Consider the following 18,275-nt stretch of genomic DNA (forward strand, 5'->3'; position numbering starts at 1 on the left):
GTATTACCTCCTAATTACACTATTATCATTTTAATTACAAAATGATTTCCTTAATATTATCTACTATGTTGTTAACTGTACTGTTATGTAAAATGTTATGCCAAGACAAGTACAGTATTTGTAATGTTCTGAACGTAGATTTCCCAGGACATTTCCGTTGGTAAAAGGTTTTAGTCGTCTCTATGGTAACTGCGCTATCCTTCAGCAGACTATTTTAATTACGTTGTATCATTGAACCAAACAAGAACACTACAGGAAGAACATGTTTTTATTCAGTCACATTGCTTGACAAATATGTCATGGTGACATAAGAAAATTCTACAGTTGTGTGACATGAGAGGAAAATGTCAGACGACCGTGTTATGTGTTTAAAATACAGTAAATTATTTCCACCTTAATTTCTGGGTCTGTATCTCTTTGTATTGTTTGTATCTCTTCCTATTTGGACCAGGTTTACATGTAACAACTGAGATTTCCATGAAATTTTGTACAAACATTGCTGGTGTCCAGAGGATGAACCATTATGACCTCAGTGATTTCTATCCTCATCGTACTGTTGACATTTGTAGTTTTGATGGATTTGATGATTTTGTTTTGAATTGTTTTTGAAGCTTTGTATTGAATAGCAAATCATTTGGAGGTATTGCAGTGAGTTTTTGAAGGTAAATGGACCCTACTGATTTGTCAGGATATTCACAGTACAATATAGATAAACAAAATGTAAACACTATCAGATTTATTAAAATAATTTTGTGATACATCAATGTTGGAGATGCTGATACAGATTTTAAGCCCAAACTGGTCCAAGCAAAATGTGCTAAATTTCAACTTACAGTATATCCCTTAAGAGTCTGGGTGTTGTCCTTGATGGCACTCTCTCATTCCAAACCCACATCAATAACACCACTCTGTCAGCCTATTACCATCTCCGCCTTCAAATATAATGCATTATTATTATTATTATTATTATTATTAAGACAAGAAAAAGACAGACAGTATTCACATTCTCTCAACAATATTCTCGTTTTGTACCAGTATTCACAAGAGAGTTATGCAAAGTGGATTTCTCTTTTTGTGAGGAGTTATTTATCCTCATTATTTATCATATATCTGAGATTCATACTATTGATCTTTGAGAGTAAATGTCCCACGGCAATATGACCAAATCAGTTCAGTGGAAGGCTTCATAAAGATGTCAACCGATTGAGAAATATGACAAATGAAGTAATTGATTGTGTAGTTACTGCAGCTTCTAATCAAAATGTGAAAGTGGAAGACCATCAATAAGATGTACATGTTTCACTTTGATAGCTGTGCAAACAAGGTTTCCAAACAGGAGCAGCAATGGACAAAAAAAGACAGTTTCTTAATTGTTGTTCCATTTGTCTGTTCAATAGCCAGGGTTTGTGAAGCTGACCAAGCCAGTGGCTCTGTGGACACAACAGGACGTGTGCAAATGGCTGAAGAAACACTGTCCTAACCAGCACCAGATCTACAGTGACTCCTTCAAACAACACGACATCACAGGTACTTTTTTGGAATCTGCAGTATTTTTACTTTATTGTTACCATCGCTAGGCAATAGGGGATTGCTACCTGTTGTATAACAATCCATATAAAATATAAAGCAAAAGTGCTTCTTGGGTGATACATGGCTAGGGTGACACGGAAGCTTTAAAAAAATAAATGGTAGTTTAACGGTTTATTTTTTACTCACTAGGCAATAAGTTTGTTTAAAGGGCCCATATTGTGCAAAATCAACTTTTTAATAATTTTAGTACTTATATTTGGCACACAGGAGGCCATACCAGTCCCCAAAATGTGAAAAAACAAGACTCAGTCATTGTCGGTCCCGTGTGGTGCACCACTTCCTCGCCTCATGCTGGAGTTGACAGGAGTAGTCGGTTGTAATGTCCAATATGTAGGTGTGTAGGTAGTCGATTGTTGTTGTCGTTGTTGTTGTTGTTGTTGTTGTTGTTGCGGAGGGTGGCTGTGGGGGGTTTCTTCAGCGCTTTCAGTGTGGCGAGGTGGGGTGGTACTGACGGGGGCCTCCCTTTGGAGTTTCCGCCGGCATGTCAACCCACTTATCAGGTTCTCCTTGTCTTCCTCCAATGACAGGAAGAGCTTCCATTTATTTCTTCCGTGCGGACGATAATTTGCCCAAGCACTCAGGGCGTCTCTGAGTTTGGCGAGTTTTAAGTCGAGTTTTCCACTTTCGATCTTCTGCTGTTGGTCTCTTTACCAGCAGTCCACACGGCTCCACTTTACTCTCGGCTACAGTATTTCTTGAGTCCCTTAACAGCACCGTTAGCTCTTGCCCTCGGCTCCTCCGTTGTAGTGGCCACTTTCGCCCTTTAACGGCCCCGTTGGCTCTCAGCTTTGGCTCGCTCGTTGTGGTGACGTCTTTGGGGATCCCGGCGATGTTCTCCAACGACGGGTGCTCTCCGTTCGGCACCGTGTTCTTCGACAACGATTCCGACAGCGGTTTACAACTGTCAGTTTTTACCAGCTGCTCCTTACAGCTCGATAAACTACCCTCTGGAAAGGGCGACCAGAACAAGTATGGCGGACAACTCGAGTGTCTTTAAGAGGTTTTATTCTAAACACAACTTAATACACTACTTAATAGGTTGTAACAACAAACAAACAAATAAAGGATTTGCTATATACAAGAAGCACTTTGGTCATCAAAGCTTTGATGACAATCGCCCTTTGATTTCGCACTGTACGCGCTGGGCAACTGCTAGAAAGTTCTACAGTCATGTTTTAGTGGTTCCACTTAGTGTAAGTATAGACGATAAAACACGCGATGTTTAAACCTCCCGCCCAAGTTACGACACAGCGCACATTTCACCGTGAATGTTGGCACCCCGCCAGGCAGAGTACTTCAGAGCTCCACCGTAGCTCCTCCTTGTCCCTGTGAAATACGAGAGTACAGGCGAGGGAGAAAGAGTGTCCAAAGTCTGAACAAGTGTCTTGAATCCTGGGTTGCTTACGGTACTGACGCTTACATGTCCTTCACTACCATAAATGTCACAGCCTCCGTTATCTCCTGATGTCGTTGTGGGATATGGGGCAGCATTATAAAGAGTCTGCCGTGAGGACCGTGTTGTTCTTCTCAACCAAAGGCTGCCTTTCTGTCGTGTTTCCACGTTCTCTCCTCATATAATTGATCCACACACGTCACGTAACACAGTGACATTCAAGGTGTTTTTCTAGCATAGGAATTTACATACACGCTGCGCCGTGCGGTGCATTAATCGTTTTTCTTCAATTCTAATGTTTTTATGATCGCGAGAAGCCAAAATCGTGGTCACTCTATGCATTACGGTGAAACTCAGTAACAACGGGTAAACGGACATTACTATGGGGTATATGGAGCGGGGGTTGTGACGACGCTGCATGACAATAAGTGATAAGTGGCGACAGTATGGCTGTGGATAGTAAGTTGAACATAACAGTCGAACATAACAATGATGTAACGTTATTACGGAGGAGCTGAGGATAAAAAAGGGTGCTATTACATTCCCGCTGGTGTGGAGAACACGGGAGTAGCAGCTCGTTACTGAAACAAATCTAGAGTTTTATAACCAGTGAGTTACACAAACAGCTGCCGGCAATCGCAGTATTTAGTCCGTGACCGTTTTTAGAGCGTAAAAACACAAACATTTTTAAGAAAAGTTCCAATAGAGATCATCACTAACCATTCTGACAATCCTGTTGCAGTCTACATACAACTTTTTATGGAGCTTCCTCCGCCATGTTCCTCCCCCGGTTCGCGTTCAACTGTTGTCATGGTAACATGAGCATGCCGGCGTCGACACTCCCCTGGAAGCAGTGGATGTGTGTTTACCTGGGTTTCATTCACATGTAAATGATCAGGCACAAAACCGAGCATTCTGAAAAAGGCTGTTTTGACAGAGTTATTGAACTGCTATTGTGCTTCATCCTTATGATATTTTGACTAAAGCATGACACAGACATGTTCATTAGGGCATCAGGAACTAGTTTAACTTGGAGTAATAGGGTATAATATGGGCTCTTTAACACGATATACTAATTGTCCCAGTGGGATATTTGCCTTGGACTTAACAGTGTCTGCAGTATCAAACAGCACATGCATTAAGATTCACTATATTTAGAACAAATGTGACATGTTCACGGATTGAAGCTAGATTTTACTTGTAAAACACTGTCACCTGCTGATGGAGGGAGGCATTATTGAGACAAATATATCATGCAATCCACAAATGCGTGTGGCGATTCACAAATGTGTGTGTGCCGATCCACAAATACCGATCCACAGTTCAAAATGCAATATTCAGTTTCACAAATGTCACGTGATTTACAAATGCACTATTTGTAAAAATAAATATACAAGTTACAAATTAGATTTTTCATTTGTGGGTCTCAAAACACACATTCAAATCAAGATATACGTGTGGATCTCCCTCTGCACATTTGTGTGGATCTGTGCGACTTTCACGCAAATAATGTCTCAAAAATTTGTAACTGTGGAAAGCGAGGAATGCGTGTGCTGACGATCCACAAATACGGAGTTACAAGTAATGCTGTCAACCTCATGACAAACATACAAATACATTTGATAAATGTTAGGCAGTGCTGTGTTCGAATACTTTAGTAGCGCTAACATTTAGCAAAGGTACATTCAGCAAAGCTAAAGTTTAGCAAAACGAATGTATAGCAAAGCGTTCCAACTTCTTTCAGCTTCTGCCTTTAGGGGTCGCCATCGTTGCTGATTAAAGGATGAAAGTAACACTCATTATGATGACACTGTGTACCGACTACAGATTTAAGAACTTTTTGTGCTGAATAATCCCAGAGACAACTTCAGTCAAACAGCATCCACATACATCAGTCCAAATAGAACTTATCTATTCTCTCTCTATCTGTATCTACAATTTTTAATAAGATAAAAGATAAATGATGTCAAGTGCAGTCATCCAGTCAGTCATGTTAGAAATGTCTCATGAGACTCATATTTTATTAAGTAGAGTAAATCTAACTTTAAGATTAAATCCCCCAATGTTCCCGGCAAGTCTAATGCAGTCACTTATAGTCTGTAAATAAATTATATTTCCTCTTATTAGTATTTCAGTAATTAAAATATTACAACACAGCTTCCTAATGGTGTATTGACTCAATGACCTGTGTTTGTTATTGAGGTGTAATGATGTGAAGAGTGAAAGGGGTTAAGCTCATAAACATGCACGCACAGTACACTCACGTGTTCCTGCCGGCACAATTAGGAGATAATGACATGCATCAAAAAAAAAAAAAAGTAATTCAGTTTGTCTTCACATTGAGCCTTAATTAACAGAACCCAATTAAAAGTGGCCAAGCCACACCAATTTGGCTCACGAGGCAATTTGCATCCCAATCAATCTTTGAAATATTATGCAGATTCTCATTCCCACACGCTATCAGAATAAACAAGGTGGGAGACAAGTGGAAATTTGTTGTGGAAAACAATGTTTTATACATAAACAAACATTGTATACATCTGAATACATTGCTGTAGTGGTTAGCACTCTTGCAGCAACAAGACCCAGGTTTCCCAAAACATGCAATGTGGGGATTAGGTAAATTGGTCACTTTAATTTGACTGTCAATGTGAGAGTGGATGGTTATTGTCTCAACTGTATATGTGGCCCTGTGATGGACTGGCAAACTGTCCAGGATGTACCACGCTTATCGCCCTATGTCAGCTTAGACAGGCACAGCACCCCCCGCGAACCCTCTGGTGGAGGATAAAGCGGTAGATGATGGATGGATGGATATATATATGTATATATAATATAAAACAAAATAAAAACAAAACCCTACACTTATGTAGTATACACTTGATTTTCCAGACTTAGACATTTCATTCAAAACATAATACCCAGCCCTCCTTTCCACTGCCAGTGGTGCTCAATCTCTCTTGTCTTGGTAACACAGTCATCCTCATCATTATTAGTCCAAAGGTCTTTATGAGAGTATGTATCTTAAATGTAATCAGCACAAAAGGTGGGGAGGGTAGGGTATGGTAGAGTGTGAGTCACTATTAAGTTCTATTTTTCAGTCCAAGAAGACCGTGACATTGCACTCCAGAGCATCTCCAAAGGTGTATAAAGTCTGAATTAGAAGAAGCTGTAGCGCTTTGCTGCAGAGACCATTTCATACTTGGGGGCAGAGTTATGACAGAAAGAGGAACCTCCCAGACAAGGGAGGTGTGAGAGAGATGGGGAGAAAGAGGGAGAGAAAGAGAGAGGGAGGGAGGGAGGGAGAGAGGGAGACACTAGAAAGAAATTAGTAGCATAACACACTAAGGCAATAATGATAACATTACAACATTAACAACACTGATATGCATTATAAGTACAGTACCATTAGAATTTGTTAACAACCACATATAGAAAAGGTGATCTTGTTTATAACGGCTGTATCAGTTTATATTGGTTCTGTCATGAACCAGAGTTTGTCTGTGTGTGTATCTGTATGTCTGTGTATTCGCGCATCCATGTATATTTGTCACTTGGTGTGGTCGGGAATCCGTGGTGAAAACCGCGTCACCGCCCCCCAGCCCCCCGGAAGAAGATCGCCAGTAACCCAGGCACATGGAGCGTCCACCGGCCCCCTGGGCCAGGAGAGACCAGCAGTCGCCCGACCCAGAGCAGCAGTCTCTGCGTCTCACTGAACAACACAAACACGAGCGTGACAGCCATTTACCTTTTCACATAAGTATTTCCCACTGACCGCGAACCTGTTCTGGTTTATAGAAAGTGTTGAAAACTTAAACAGAAAAATGTAGTCAGTCAAAATTCTCTTTCGTCCCGTGGTCGTCCCGAGAGAGAATATTGATCGTCCCTTGTGAATGACGTTCTTCTGTTTAATTTGAATTATTGCATTGAAAAACTGAATCTGAATAGTATAATTTGAAATTGAATTTTTCAAATTCAACACGAATTCAGTTCTCAAAATTCAGATTCAAATTACTGTGACAGACATCAGGGTAGTTCAAGGATGAAGGAAGAACAATCGAGCGCAGATACAGGATCTGCCGGCTTGACGTTGATAACAGCTGCCATGAACGGCTTCATTAACCACTGACTGTAGCTCTATCCTACCGGTAAGTTTACATTAGTTTGTTTACTTGACTGGGTTTGTTTATGTGCTACTGACAAACTCTCATCAGGTGGGCCCCTTTTAGGGAGGTTTCCTACTGAGATGTCATTGCAAATCGCCCATTGTTTTTTAAGGGGGATGGGAATGCGCCTGGTCGCTGCACATTTCAGTAAAAACATCCCCCAGGCTGCGAATGTCGGGGCCCCCTATCGGCTCGGGTCCTCAAGCAGTTGCTTGCCTTGCCTGTTCACAAGCTGCACCTGTTCATTCGTGTACATGAGCGATGAATAAATGTTTCTGCATTTCTCAGCACTTGCTTCAAATATTATTTCACATTTCTACTACATAGATGATCTATTACATGGGTGTCAAACTCTGGCCCGTGTAATTTCATTTGGCCCTTGAGGCAATATCAAATTAACATTAGAGCTGGCCTGCCGGTATTATACAGCGGCACCGCCGCTGTAACACCGCATTCATTGCTAATACTACAAATCCCATAATGCTCTGCTGTTGTTTTGTATTCATTGTTATTTTATTTTCAAATTTATTAGCTTGTGGTAAAAGTTAATGATGATATTTACCTCAGAAGGCTGCGAATAGAAAAGAGGCATTTTTTATTTAAATTTTATTTAATATGCCATTGATGTTTTTTTGTTTGTTTTTTGAAAGTTGATTTTGCACTATTAAGTTATATAAGCGTTGCTTGTTCCATATTCAGTGTTAAAGCAAATCAGTGTAGCAAACTGAGCAATAATTAACGTTTTATTCATGCACTTTCTCTTGCTACTTCAAGGCTTGAATGTTTGATTCATTCATTATTGTTATTTTATTTTCAAATTTATTATTATCCTGTGGAAAAAGTTTATTTTGATATTTACCTCAGAAGGCTGCAAATAGAAAAGAGGCATTACATTTTTATCCATCCATTATCTACCGCTTATCCTGTATTTAAGGTGCATTCAATTTTTATTAAAATTTTATTTGATATGCCATTGATATTTTTTATTATTATTATTATTTGAAACTCGATTTTGCATGTCACTATAAAGTTATATAAGCCTTGCTTGTTCAATATTCAATGCAAAACTTGTTTGGGTCCCTATTAAAAGGTTAATTTGTTCAACCTTGGCCCGCGGCTTTGTTCAGTTTAAAATTTTGGCCCACTCTGTATTTGAGTTTGACACCCCTGATCTATTAATAGACATCCATCTTCTCAACGGTGAAATATCCCTTTAAAAATTGCTGTTCACAAGCACAGACCATCCAACTTGAAGGAGCTGGATCAGTTTTGCAAGGAGAAATGGGTAAAAATCCCAGTGGAAAGATGTGGAAAGCTCATAGAGACTAATCCAAATTTGCTTCACAATAAAAATAATAAAAAATCTTCAAAGTTGTGGGCATGTTCTGTAAACTAAATGATGCAAGTCCTCAAACAATCCATTGTAATTCCAGGTTGTGAGGCAGCAAAAAAAGAAAAATGCCTAGGGGAGTGAATACTTTTGCAAGGCACTGTATTTTTTTCTCCCATGCAGTTTGGTTTATTCCACGTTAAGTTATGTGATCTCAGTGGTGAAAAATAAATAAAAAGTGTCAATCAGCTCACTAACAATGGCCACGGCATAGTGGGGAGGTTCTGGAGTTAGTCCTGAGTCTGGAGGCTTGAACTGGAGCGTCAGGGTGTTTGTGGGTGCCCAGATCTTTCCGTTTCCAGATTTCCACAAAAGTTCCGCTAGTGTCACCTCTTCCCCACAGTCAGAAGAGTCAGTGGGACATGAGAAAGACCCCCGGGAAGTACTCTTCATCGGCCGTATTGGTGCATTGCGCTCCGTGCGCTCGTCTTCAATGACCATTTTTAGCACCTTTGCAGTGCCGCTGTGGTGCTTCATTGTGTGTGGTTTGAAATGCAAAGTCCAGCTATGCTCCTTAGCTCTGCACAGACACCTCATCACCTGTATACCTGTGATCACTGCAGCACGGCGCACAGGTGCACAGATTGGGTTTTTGCTGTACATTTTATGTGCTGGGAAATCTCCTGTGTTTTGGATATTTCAAAGCTGTGGGGAACCCATAATTTAGATGTCGGGGTGCTTTGGAGACTGTACTTTGAACTTTTGGTGCTTTGAAAGTTTGGAAAACAAATTTCACTTGAAAGCTACTTGCGCTTTTACGCATTCTGTCACACTGTAAATGCACTGTGGACGTTGAAGACGTATGTAAACACGCGCACACTCACATGCACACATGCCCACACACATATTCACATACCCACGCCAAATTTCTGCCTCAGATCTTATGTGGAGAGAGAGGGGGGGGGGGGTGCGGGTTTAGTGGATGCTAAGCAAACCATCTATTTATCCCGAGGTCAGAGTACCATGTGTTGTAAGTGCTGTTATATTAAGACAGACATAAGAATGAAGCAGACAAACCTCTATTTCTGCCAATCTGTATTTTGTTACATGATGAGTTGCCAAGATTCATAACAGCATTCTTTATGAGCATGTCAGTTTTCGTCTGTCAACTTGTTGACTCTCTCACACCCCAACATTCTGTCGTCTGCCTCTCCTCTGATTCATTATTCCTCTCTCTCTCTTTCCACCTCACTAATCTTTGTCTTCCCATTTAATATGCTCCGCTCACTTCAGAGCTTTTGTGGCACTGCTTCGCTCCCCCAGTGTTTATGCACAGTAATGAGTACTCTGAGCGACATTTTGCTTTGAAGTATCTTAACTATGTTCAGCATTTTAATCCCCATCTGGCTGCAGCGTCAAGCAAAGAGCTGCTTTCGCAAAGGCGGGAGAAATCAGGCCGAACACAGCCGAAGTTTAACCACCAACACTTAAGGGTACTTAGCTTTTCCAACCCCTCACTTTTGTGCTGTGGTTGCAAAGTGGTAATGTGGGACTCAGCATGATCTAGAATAGACCTGTTGAACAAGTCAGAGACGTGCAGTTATCCTGTGGTGCTTTTCTCTCTGTTGTTGCTTTCAAAATGAACATTAAAGAAGAGTGAGAGCATCTAGTCATTGTATCTAAATTCAATTTCAGTCTTGCATTAGTCATGAATGGAATTTAATACCGTATTTGTTTATATAAATGATCTGGGGCTCAAGGGTGGGGAAAAATCTATCTCAATGTAATTTTTATGTCATTTGATATTATAAATAATTAATAATTAATACATCTATCGCCCTATGTCAGCTGAGATAGGCACAGCACTATTTCTATGTGGCTGGGTGATAGAGCTCATAAATAATATCTGGATATATTTAGTCTGTATCCTGATATATAAGACATACATGGATATAAAGCTGCACACAGGTTGTTTCTCTAGACTCATGAAAGCTTTTCTTTCGAAATGTTTGTGCTTCTCAAAGAAGAATGACAATACAAATTAAAATATATACTGTTTATGATCTATATTACATGATCTTGAAATACATATATTACCCTTCATTTCAGATAATAGCTGCTTTATTTATTTGGCTTTTTAATGTTAAATGACAAATAGTTAAATCACATAAACTATGCCATTGCCTATAAATAGGATGCTTTAACACAAATCATATATACACATGTGTATATTAGGGGTGTGACGATACACTCAGCTCTCGAGACGAGACGAGATTCTGAGAAGATTACAATGACAACATATATATGACTGGACCAACAGATTTATTTAAACAAGTTGCACATGCATTTTGAAATGTATAACTCTTTACATGCATGATGTAAGGATGAGCTTTTAATAAACTTCTTCTTCCACAAATTGAAACAAACATTCTTCTTTTCCTTCTCCTTCTTTAGGTCACAAATCTCGCGGGACAGTTTTTTACCGCGACGAGAAATATCGTCAAGTTTAATCTCGCGAGATCTTGTGGCACGAGACGTCACACCCCTAGTGTATACATATACACAGATATATATATATATATACTGTATATATACGTATATATATATACATGTATATGTATATATATATATATTGCCCAGACCTAGAATAAGCTGAGTTTAAACAAACTGGACTGAACTGTCAGCCAATCAGAAATGGTTTTCAGCCATCATGGAACTTGAGTAAAGGGAGCAGTCGGGGGTCCAACCTAATGCCTCGTAATTACTCAGAATAATCATTCCTATCTGCTTACCATCCCACGTTAGAAAGGCACTCAGAACAAGCATTAATAATTCCACCATACCACCCTTTTTATCAGCAGCCTAAATCCCTCTCATTGAAAACTGATTTGAATGATTAAATTATGGATTTTTATACAAGGATTTGCAATTAAGGGAAGAGCTGTGAGGGAATTTGCTCCAGGGAAACACAGCACTGATATTCACATGAAACGTGCTGCGGTTCAAAAACAATATGCTTCACAGTGGTTTGCTCCAAGCTTCAGGCTAATTGGGGGTCACATAAAAGACCTGGAAAACTTAGATTTTTTTACGCCTCATTATTTTCTTTAATGTAGGACCACATTTTGTTTTGCACAATCAGCTCTTCTTCTTACATTAATCCTTCATCTTTTATGTCTCTAGCAGTGTATCCCCACAGACTTCTTGCTGCATATGTTCCTTCACCTTAAGTCTTGTTTATTTTTTTTATCCACATTTTAGGGCGGGCTCTGATGAGATTGACAGACCGAAAGCTGGAGAGAATGGGCATCATGCAAGAAGCTCAGAGGCAGCACATCCTGCAGCAGGTACTGCAGCTGCGGGTCCGAGAGGAAGTTAGGACCCTTCAGCTTCTCACACAAGGTAGACCTTGTCTGGACTTTCTGTAAAGACGTGTCACTTTGATCCTGTGAATCACATCCATGGCATTTATAATTTGCGCACATAATCTTAACAGCACTCTAGATTCCAGATGTAGCTGACATTTCACCTGGATGAATCAAATCATTAACAGTGCAGAATACATTCATGTGCCATATGGACTCATAGCACTCACTAAAGCTCATAGGGTTAGGGTTAATATATACTTTTGGATATAATTAAGTTTAAATTATTTCATTACTTTTCAAAGTGTTAAAAACTACAACTTATCAGTGTCTTTCTAAGTATTTTTAACTGTAAAATAGTTAAAAATAGTTAATAGTTAATTAACTGTATCTGCAGTTCGGCATTGTCCGGTTTGCTTCTTGTGCTGGATGTCACACTCATGACTTCCAGTGACGACACTCTGACCAACTAGTGGCCAGCAGTCTGTTGACGTCACATTTGAGTATTGGCTCAGCTCGCTGTAACAGAGCAGGTACCAAAAAAAACACAAGATACCAGGTACTATCACCAATGGAAAAGAAAAAAAAGAGCCATAAATAAATTTGCAACAAATCTTCCAGATTTTTGGGATCGTATCCAGTATGCTACATGAAGGTCATTTAGGGGGGTTTATTGTAGTGATGGGAACGACAGTTCATTAGAGTGAACTTAATCCCTTGTATCTGTTCATTAAAAGTATTTGTTCAAAAGATTTGTTCACATAATTGTTCAGTGCTTAGCAGGAGGAGCTCAGCGACACAGTCTCATTTACTAAACGTGATCACAGTCCTCTTTCTTCTTTATTGTAGCATTTACCAAATAAATAATAATAATTATTATTATTATTGTTATATTTGTAGCAGAGGCCCAGAGGGGATAATAATAATATGCATGTGTACAAATACATTTTTTATTATTATTTTTACATTTACTTTAAGTCTTGCAGCTTGCCTTGCACTGGCACTCGCTCTTATGTCTCCCCTCCTCTCTTTACTTGATAAGTATACCTGTTAAGATAATGGGGGCTCGTGCCGCAAGCTCACAATTGTGACTGACTGTGTCTCTGAGGAGGAAGTGAATCTCGTAAATCACAAACTCTGTCAATTCTGCAGTTTCGCAAATTGCAAACGTAACTCACGTCCTCCCCTACAGTTCTCTGTAGCTTCGCAAATCATGAGTGAGTGACATCGCAAATGAATCGCGTCCTCAGGCGAGTGAGTGAGTGACAGAGAGCGGCAGTTCGTAGTCCTTCTCCGCTCGCAAGCTGGCTGCCATCATTCGCCGAAGATTCATGAGTGAGTCACAGAACGCGGCAGTTCCACTCCTGGCCGGCACGATCGCTGCTGAGCTCAACTGAACTAAGAAAGGAACCAATCAGTTCATGAAATGATTCCATCCAGTTCTTTCACTCAAAAGATCCGACACAACACTTTTTTATTGGATGAAATTTAATATACTACCTATATAAGAACATTTGAACCCTTGTTCTCACACAGTCCCAAAACATGCAATATGGGGATCAGGTCGGTCAGGTAGGGATGGGAATCTTCATCATCGAAGCGATGTGATACACATCTCGATACACTGCCACCGAGTTGTTAACGTTACATTAACGATTCATGAAATTACCAACGATACGATACGATTCTCCCACCTATTGCGATACAGTATGATTTAATTTTAACACAATGCGATGCAGTGTGATACGATATGATACGATGCCATGCAGAAGAAAATTATACTATGGAATACATAGTAGTTCTCAAGTTATGGCACTTAAAGCATTAAAGCTGTTTGTGACTTTTATTTTGAAACATGGGAAATACAACAGAGATCAGAGAGAGCTTAATTGTGCTGAGACACTGCTTTGAAGCAGAGACAATGGATTGTTCACAGGTATCTCTGGAACTGATACAAGTGTAACCTTTAACAAAAAATCTGAAAATATAACTGTTATGTATCAGCCGAAATGTGTTATACTGTTTGCTACAAGTAGATGGCACTAAGCAACTAGTGCATAAGTTCTTGTTTACAATAAAAGAAGCACTGAAGAAGTGAGTGAATGTGTCTGCGTAGCTCTGTGTGTAAAAGTGTTTACATCGCATTTGATTTATCCAGCTCTCCACCACACTTGTAAAAGCCAAAACTTTTCCACACACTTGACTTGATGCCTTGATGCCAACCAGCGAGTTTATGACATCAGGTTGTTCCTCCATGTCTCTACCATCTCTGACCTGACTCATCGCCTCGGGCTGCGGAGAGAACTCAAACCAGAAATAAACCAGTTTTTATAGTTTATACACGTTTTTAATAATAGATAATAACAGATTTTGAACCGATGCAGATGTTTGCCATCGATGCAACCGCATCGTATATGTTCATATCGAATTACCGATGCAAATCAGTGAATCTTCACCCTAGTAAATAGGTCACTCTTGAGAGTGTGAGTAAATGGTTGTTTGTCTCTATATGTGGCCCTGCGATGGACTGGCGAACTGTCCAGTGTGACCCCGCCTATCGCCCTACGTCAGCTGAGATAGACACAGCACCCCCCACAACTCTCCGGTGTTGGATAAAGCGGTAGATAATGGATGGATGGATAAGAACATTTGCAAATGTGTATAATTGCTTTAACATGAGCTAGGCCTCGATTTTATCGATTAATTTCGAGTTTTTTGTTCCAGACGATTTTAAAAATAAAAACATTGATTATATCTGATCTTACAACGGCACACCTTTTGCCCCCCCCCCCCCCCCCACTTGTTTCCCGTCTGGACATGCACACTGATGCACAACGCGACAAAGGTCAGGCTTTATGGAGCCCATCATTTTGTGCTGCCACTAGATTTAAACTAAACGTAAAATATTTAAAGAAAATTTATAAAAATATCACAGCTATATTAGGAATAAAAAAATTGTGAACAGTTGGAACAGTTTGACTAAAAAACAACAACAATTAATATTTTGTGCAAATGTGTGAGATAGTGCAGATTAAGAATATGACTGACCAGTTTTTAAAAGGCTTCAAGTGTGCATTTTTTCCAATTAAATGAGGTGCAGAGGTGCATGGATTTGCATATTGGCTCATGTCCAGATTGGCAAAGCAGAAGTGTTGTACAGGTTTATTGCAGTGTGAAAGATTGCCTGTACCGGTTCATGTGAAAGCAGAGGTGTAGGAGCATTTTTCAAGAAGGTACTGTGGAGCCAACTGTAGTTCCACGCACCAGGGACAGAGAGCGGTGAACAGAGGGTTCTACAGTCCCACCGTTAGATAGTAATTCTCACACACATGACCTTTAATGGCTCAACAAAAACTAATTTAACCTTTCTTTAATACTCAACAGTTGAGGGAGAGCCCAAGTTTGACGTTCTACCACTATAATTTTATGGCACAAAAACTTATGAGCTAAGTCACGATTGGTGACATGAGACAAATTCACGTAATCTCTGGGAAAATAAGAAACATACACACACAAATTCTGGTTTCCATGACTTCTGGGGACATTACATTGATTTACATGAATTTCCTGGAGACTTACTCTAACCCTAACAACTGGCCTACCCAAGACCTCATCCTAACTATGTCTTCACCTTACAATAATAATTATGGAGACTTGATTTTTGTCCCCAGTAATACCTGGAAAACACACACATGCTTGTATCCCATACCATATATCTTGACAAACAAAAAAGACCACTGTCATCCGTCATTACTTTTTCCTGTGCATGCTGGCACCCTGCAATTTCTCACTTATACTTCACTCCTTTGTTTTCTGCACAATGTACATCAGACTTTTACACATTGCAACATCTTGTTTCATAACAAAAATCCATGCGCCGCTCTTGTCTATCCTCACCCTGGCTTTTCTCCTCACCACGTTATTCCCAGCTTCCCTCGTCTCCTCCTCTGCAATTTTAGAGGCTGCCCTCCTCCATCACTACCAGCAGCACTCTGCCTCACCACCACGCTTCTTTTACCGTCTGCTCACTAACTCTCAAATAGCGCTCTGCCACAGGGGCCGAGAAACAAATTCTAGGGATCTTTGTCACACTTGAAATTCTTATAAAACAGTTGGTGTGTAATAAAAAAAACTCTGTCTTCACTGCTGATCCCTGAGCAAGAGAAAAATAAAGAGTCTAAGAGAGAAAGTTTAGCTGAGAGACGACTCTTTGCTGAGCAAACTTTTAGCCTCTTTTTTCCCCTCCTCTCTCTCTCCATGTTTCAAGATATGGGAAATGACAGCACACCAGCATCAGCAGCCACAGGCCGCTGGTCTTAGCAGGCGCAGCATGTTGGAGGAGCATATCTCAGCCTCGGGGTGGAAGGACAGAGGAACAGTGAAGCCAAAAATGCAGCTGATTGTAGAGTAAGAGTAGATACAAATAAATGTTTTTTTTATCTTAATTTCACAAAAATTGGGTGCAAATGTTTTGTATAAACTCAAAGAGAGAATATAGTGTTGGTTGTTGATTGTTAAATGCGTTGCCTAAACAATTGCATTCATCAGTATCTGTTAAATGTCTAATGTGGTTTATTAGCAGAAATCATAGCTAGGAGAAAAAAGTTCTGAATAATTATATCGTAATAAAATGTCTCATTATGTAAGATTAAGTGAATTGCTTCTAAAAACTCTTATTGAATAGAAAGCAACAAGTACTAAACAGAGAATGAACATAAAATATCAATTATGTCTGAAAATGGTTGCATTGTTCATGAACATGATATTGATATATTGTAAACCTTTGTTTTGTTGATAATGAAAAACTATTATTGCAATTAATATATACATATATATGACTATTATGTATACATATATATATATACATATATATATATGTGTGTGTGTGTGTGTATTGAACTATTGTCCAGCCCTACCAGAAAATGCAGGGGTCTCAAACTCTGGGCCCAGTAATATAATGGACGTGTCTATCAACTGAAAGGAACTATTTCTAATGTAAAGGAACACGTACTTACCTTCTTTGGTTTAGTGTGTGACACATTAGGACATACGAAGGCAACAATTACCATTCATATAAAATATATGAAATTATATTATTATACATTACTGCATAACTTCAGTAACTTAACTGTCAGTCCCATTAGTGCTGGACACTGTTTTGCTGTGACATGAAGACATTGTCTCTTTGACAGTGAATACTCTTACAGCTGTAAGACACAGAGGAATATTTAAAAAGTTACAGCCTCTGTCGAACACATTGCGTTTCATGTTCAGATGAGGGAGGATGTTCTCACTCAAATGAACACAGAGGGAGAACAAACTCCAGTTATGCACCATGTAATTATGTCAGAGTACACAAGAAATCAGAGTACGAGACTGTACCTAAAAAGGTACAAATTCTTTGTCGCTCCAGTTGTACCTGCTTGTTTGTAATGAAATATTTCTGCACCCCTAGTGGCAAAAATGTACTGAGAAAGGTACAGTGTAGGGTCCAGCGACAGAAAAAGGTACAGTCTAGTACTTTGATTTCTTAGTGTGTAGAATATTTGAGGAGTTTCCATTCCAACACTGCTCTGTGTTCTAGTTACATATGTAGAACTAAAAACTACAAATAACATTTAGATGTATGTAAAATGACCTGTTCCTGTTATTTTCAGTAGAGATTGTGGGGTATTTCTAAGCCAAGGATGCACTTCCTGGAGATGTTGCTTTGGGGAAATACAGCTGTAAAGTGTAGCAAGAGAGGGAGAGAAAGAGCAAAGTAAGTGACAAGGTGTCAGTGAGTGGTGATGAGATGATGATGAGTGGGGAGAGATGGATGAAGGTGACAAGAAGGTGGGATGAGAAAATAAGGGAAGAGATAGATGTAATATAGAGGTAATACAAGAAGGAATCCCACTAATGTCTGAAGGAAGACAAACATGAAATATCTGCCTTGATCAGAAGAGACATTGAATGTGGTGACGCTGTAGCTGATCACTATCTGAGTGTACAGTGTAGGATATTAAAGTTGAAACTCTTTTCGTCTGTGTATCCTCCATTTGTCATCCCTGTGACAAACAGAGAGAAGGGAGATGTTTTCAAAATCCCTTTATTAAAAAAAAATCAAGGAAAAACCAGATAGTTCAAATTATTGCTTCAGGTCAAAAACATAGAAACTCATAAATTAATAATTATTAGCATCTGATAATATGCATGTTCCACCCTCAGTTGCACCGGGCAGCTGGCGACCGTACAGGAGCTGCCAGCTGCCCAGATGCGTAATGGTACTTCTAAGGCTCTGAGTTGACTGTAGGTGGGGTTCCTCACTCGTCCTGTCTACAGTAACATCTAACGTACTGTTAAAATCTGCACAAATGTTGTGTATTTTTTTTTTTTTTAGCAGGTCCTACTATCTCTTCCCTGATTTGAGGCATACATGCTAACAAGGC

General features: G+C 39.6%; 1 protein-coding gene across 2 annotated transcripts in view; it reads left to right on the forward strand.

Moving 5' to 3' along the window:
• Positions 1-18,275, forward strand: part of samd12 (sterile alpha motif domain containing 12) — a 125,745-nt gene that overhangs the window by 27,648 nt on the left and 79,822 nt on the right. For both annotated transcript variants that reach the window (XM_083899670.1, XM_083899669.1), the window contains exons 3-4: positions 1,398-1,527; positions 11,741-11,881. In XM_083899670.1, coding sequence (XP_083755796.1) covers positions 1,398-1,527; positions 11,741-11,881 — 271 coding nt within the window. The remainder of the gene's footprint in view (positions 1-1,397; positions 1,528-11,740; positions 11,882-18,275) is intronic.

This window comes from Microchirus variegatus (assembly GCF_963457635.1).
Source record: "Microchirus variegatus genome assembly, chromosome: 13".
Taxonomy (NCBI): Eukaryota; Metazoa; Chordata; class Actinopteri; order Pleuronectiformes; family Soleidae; genus Microchirus; species Microchirus variegatus.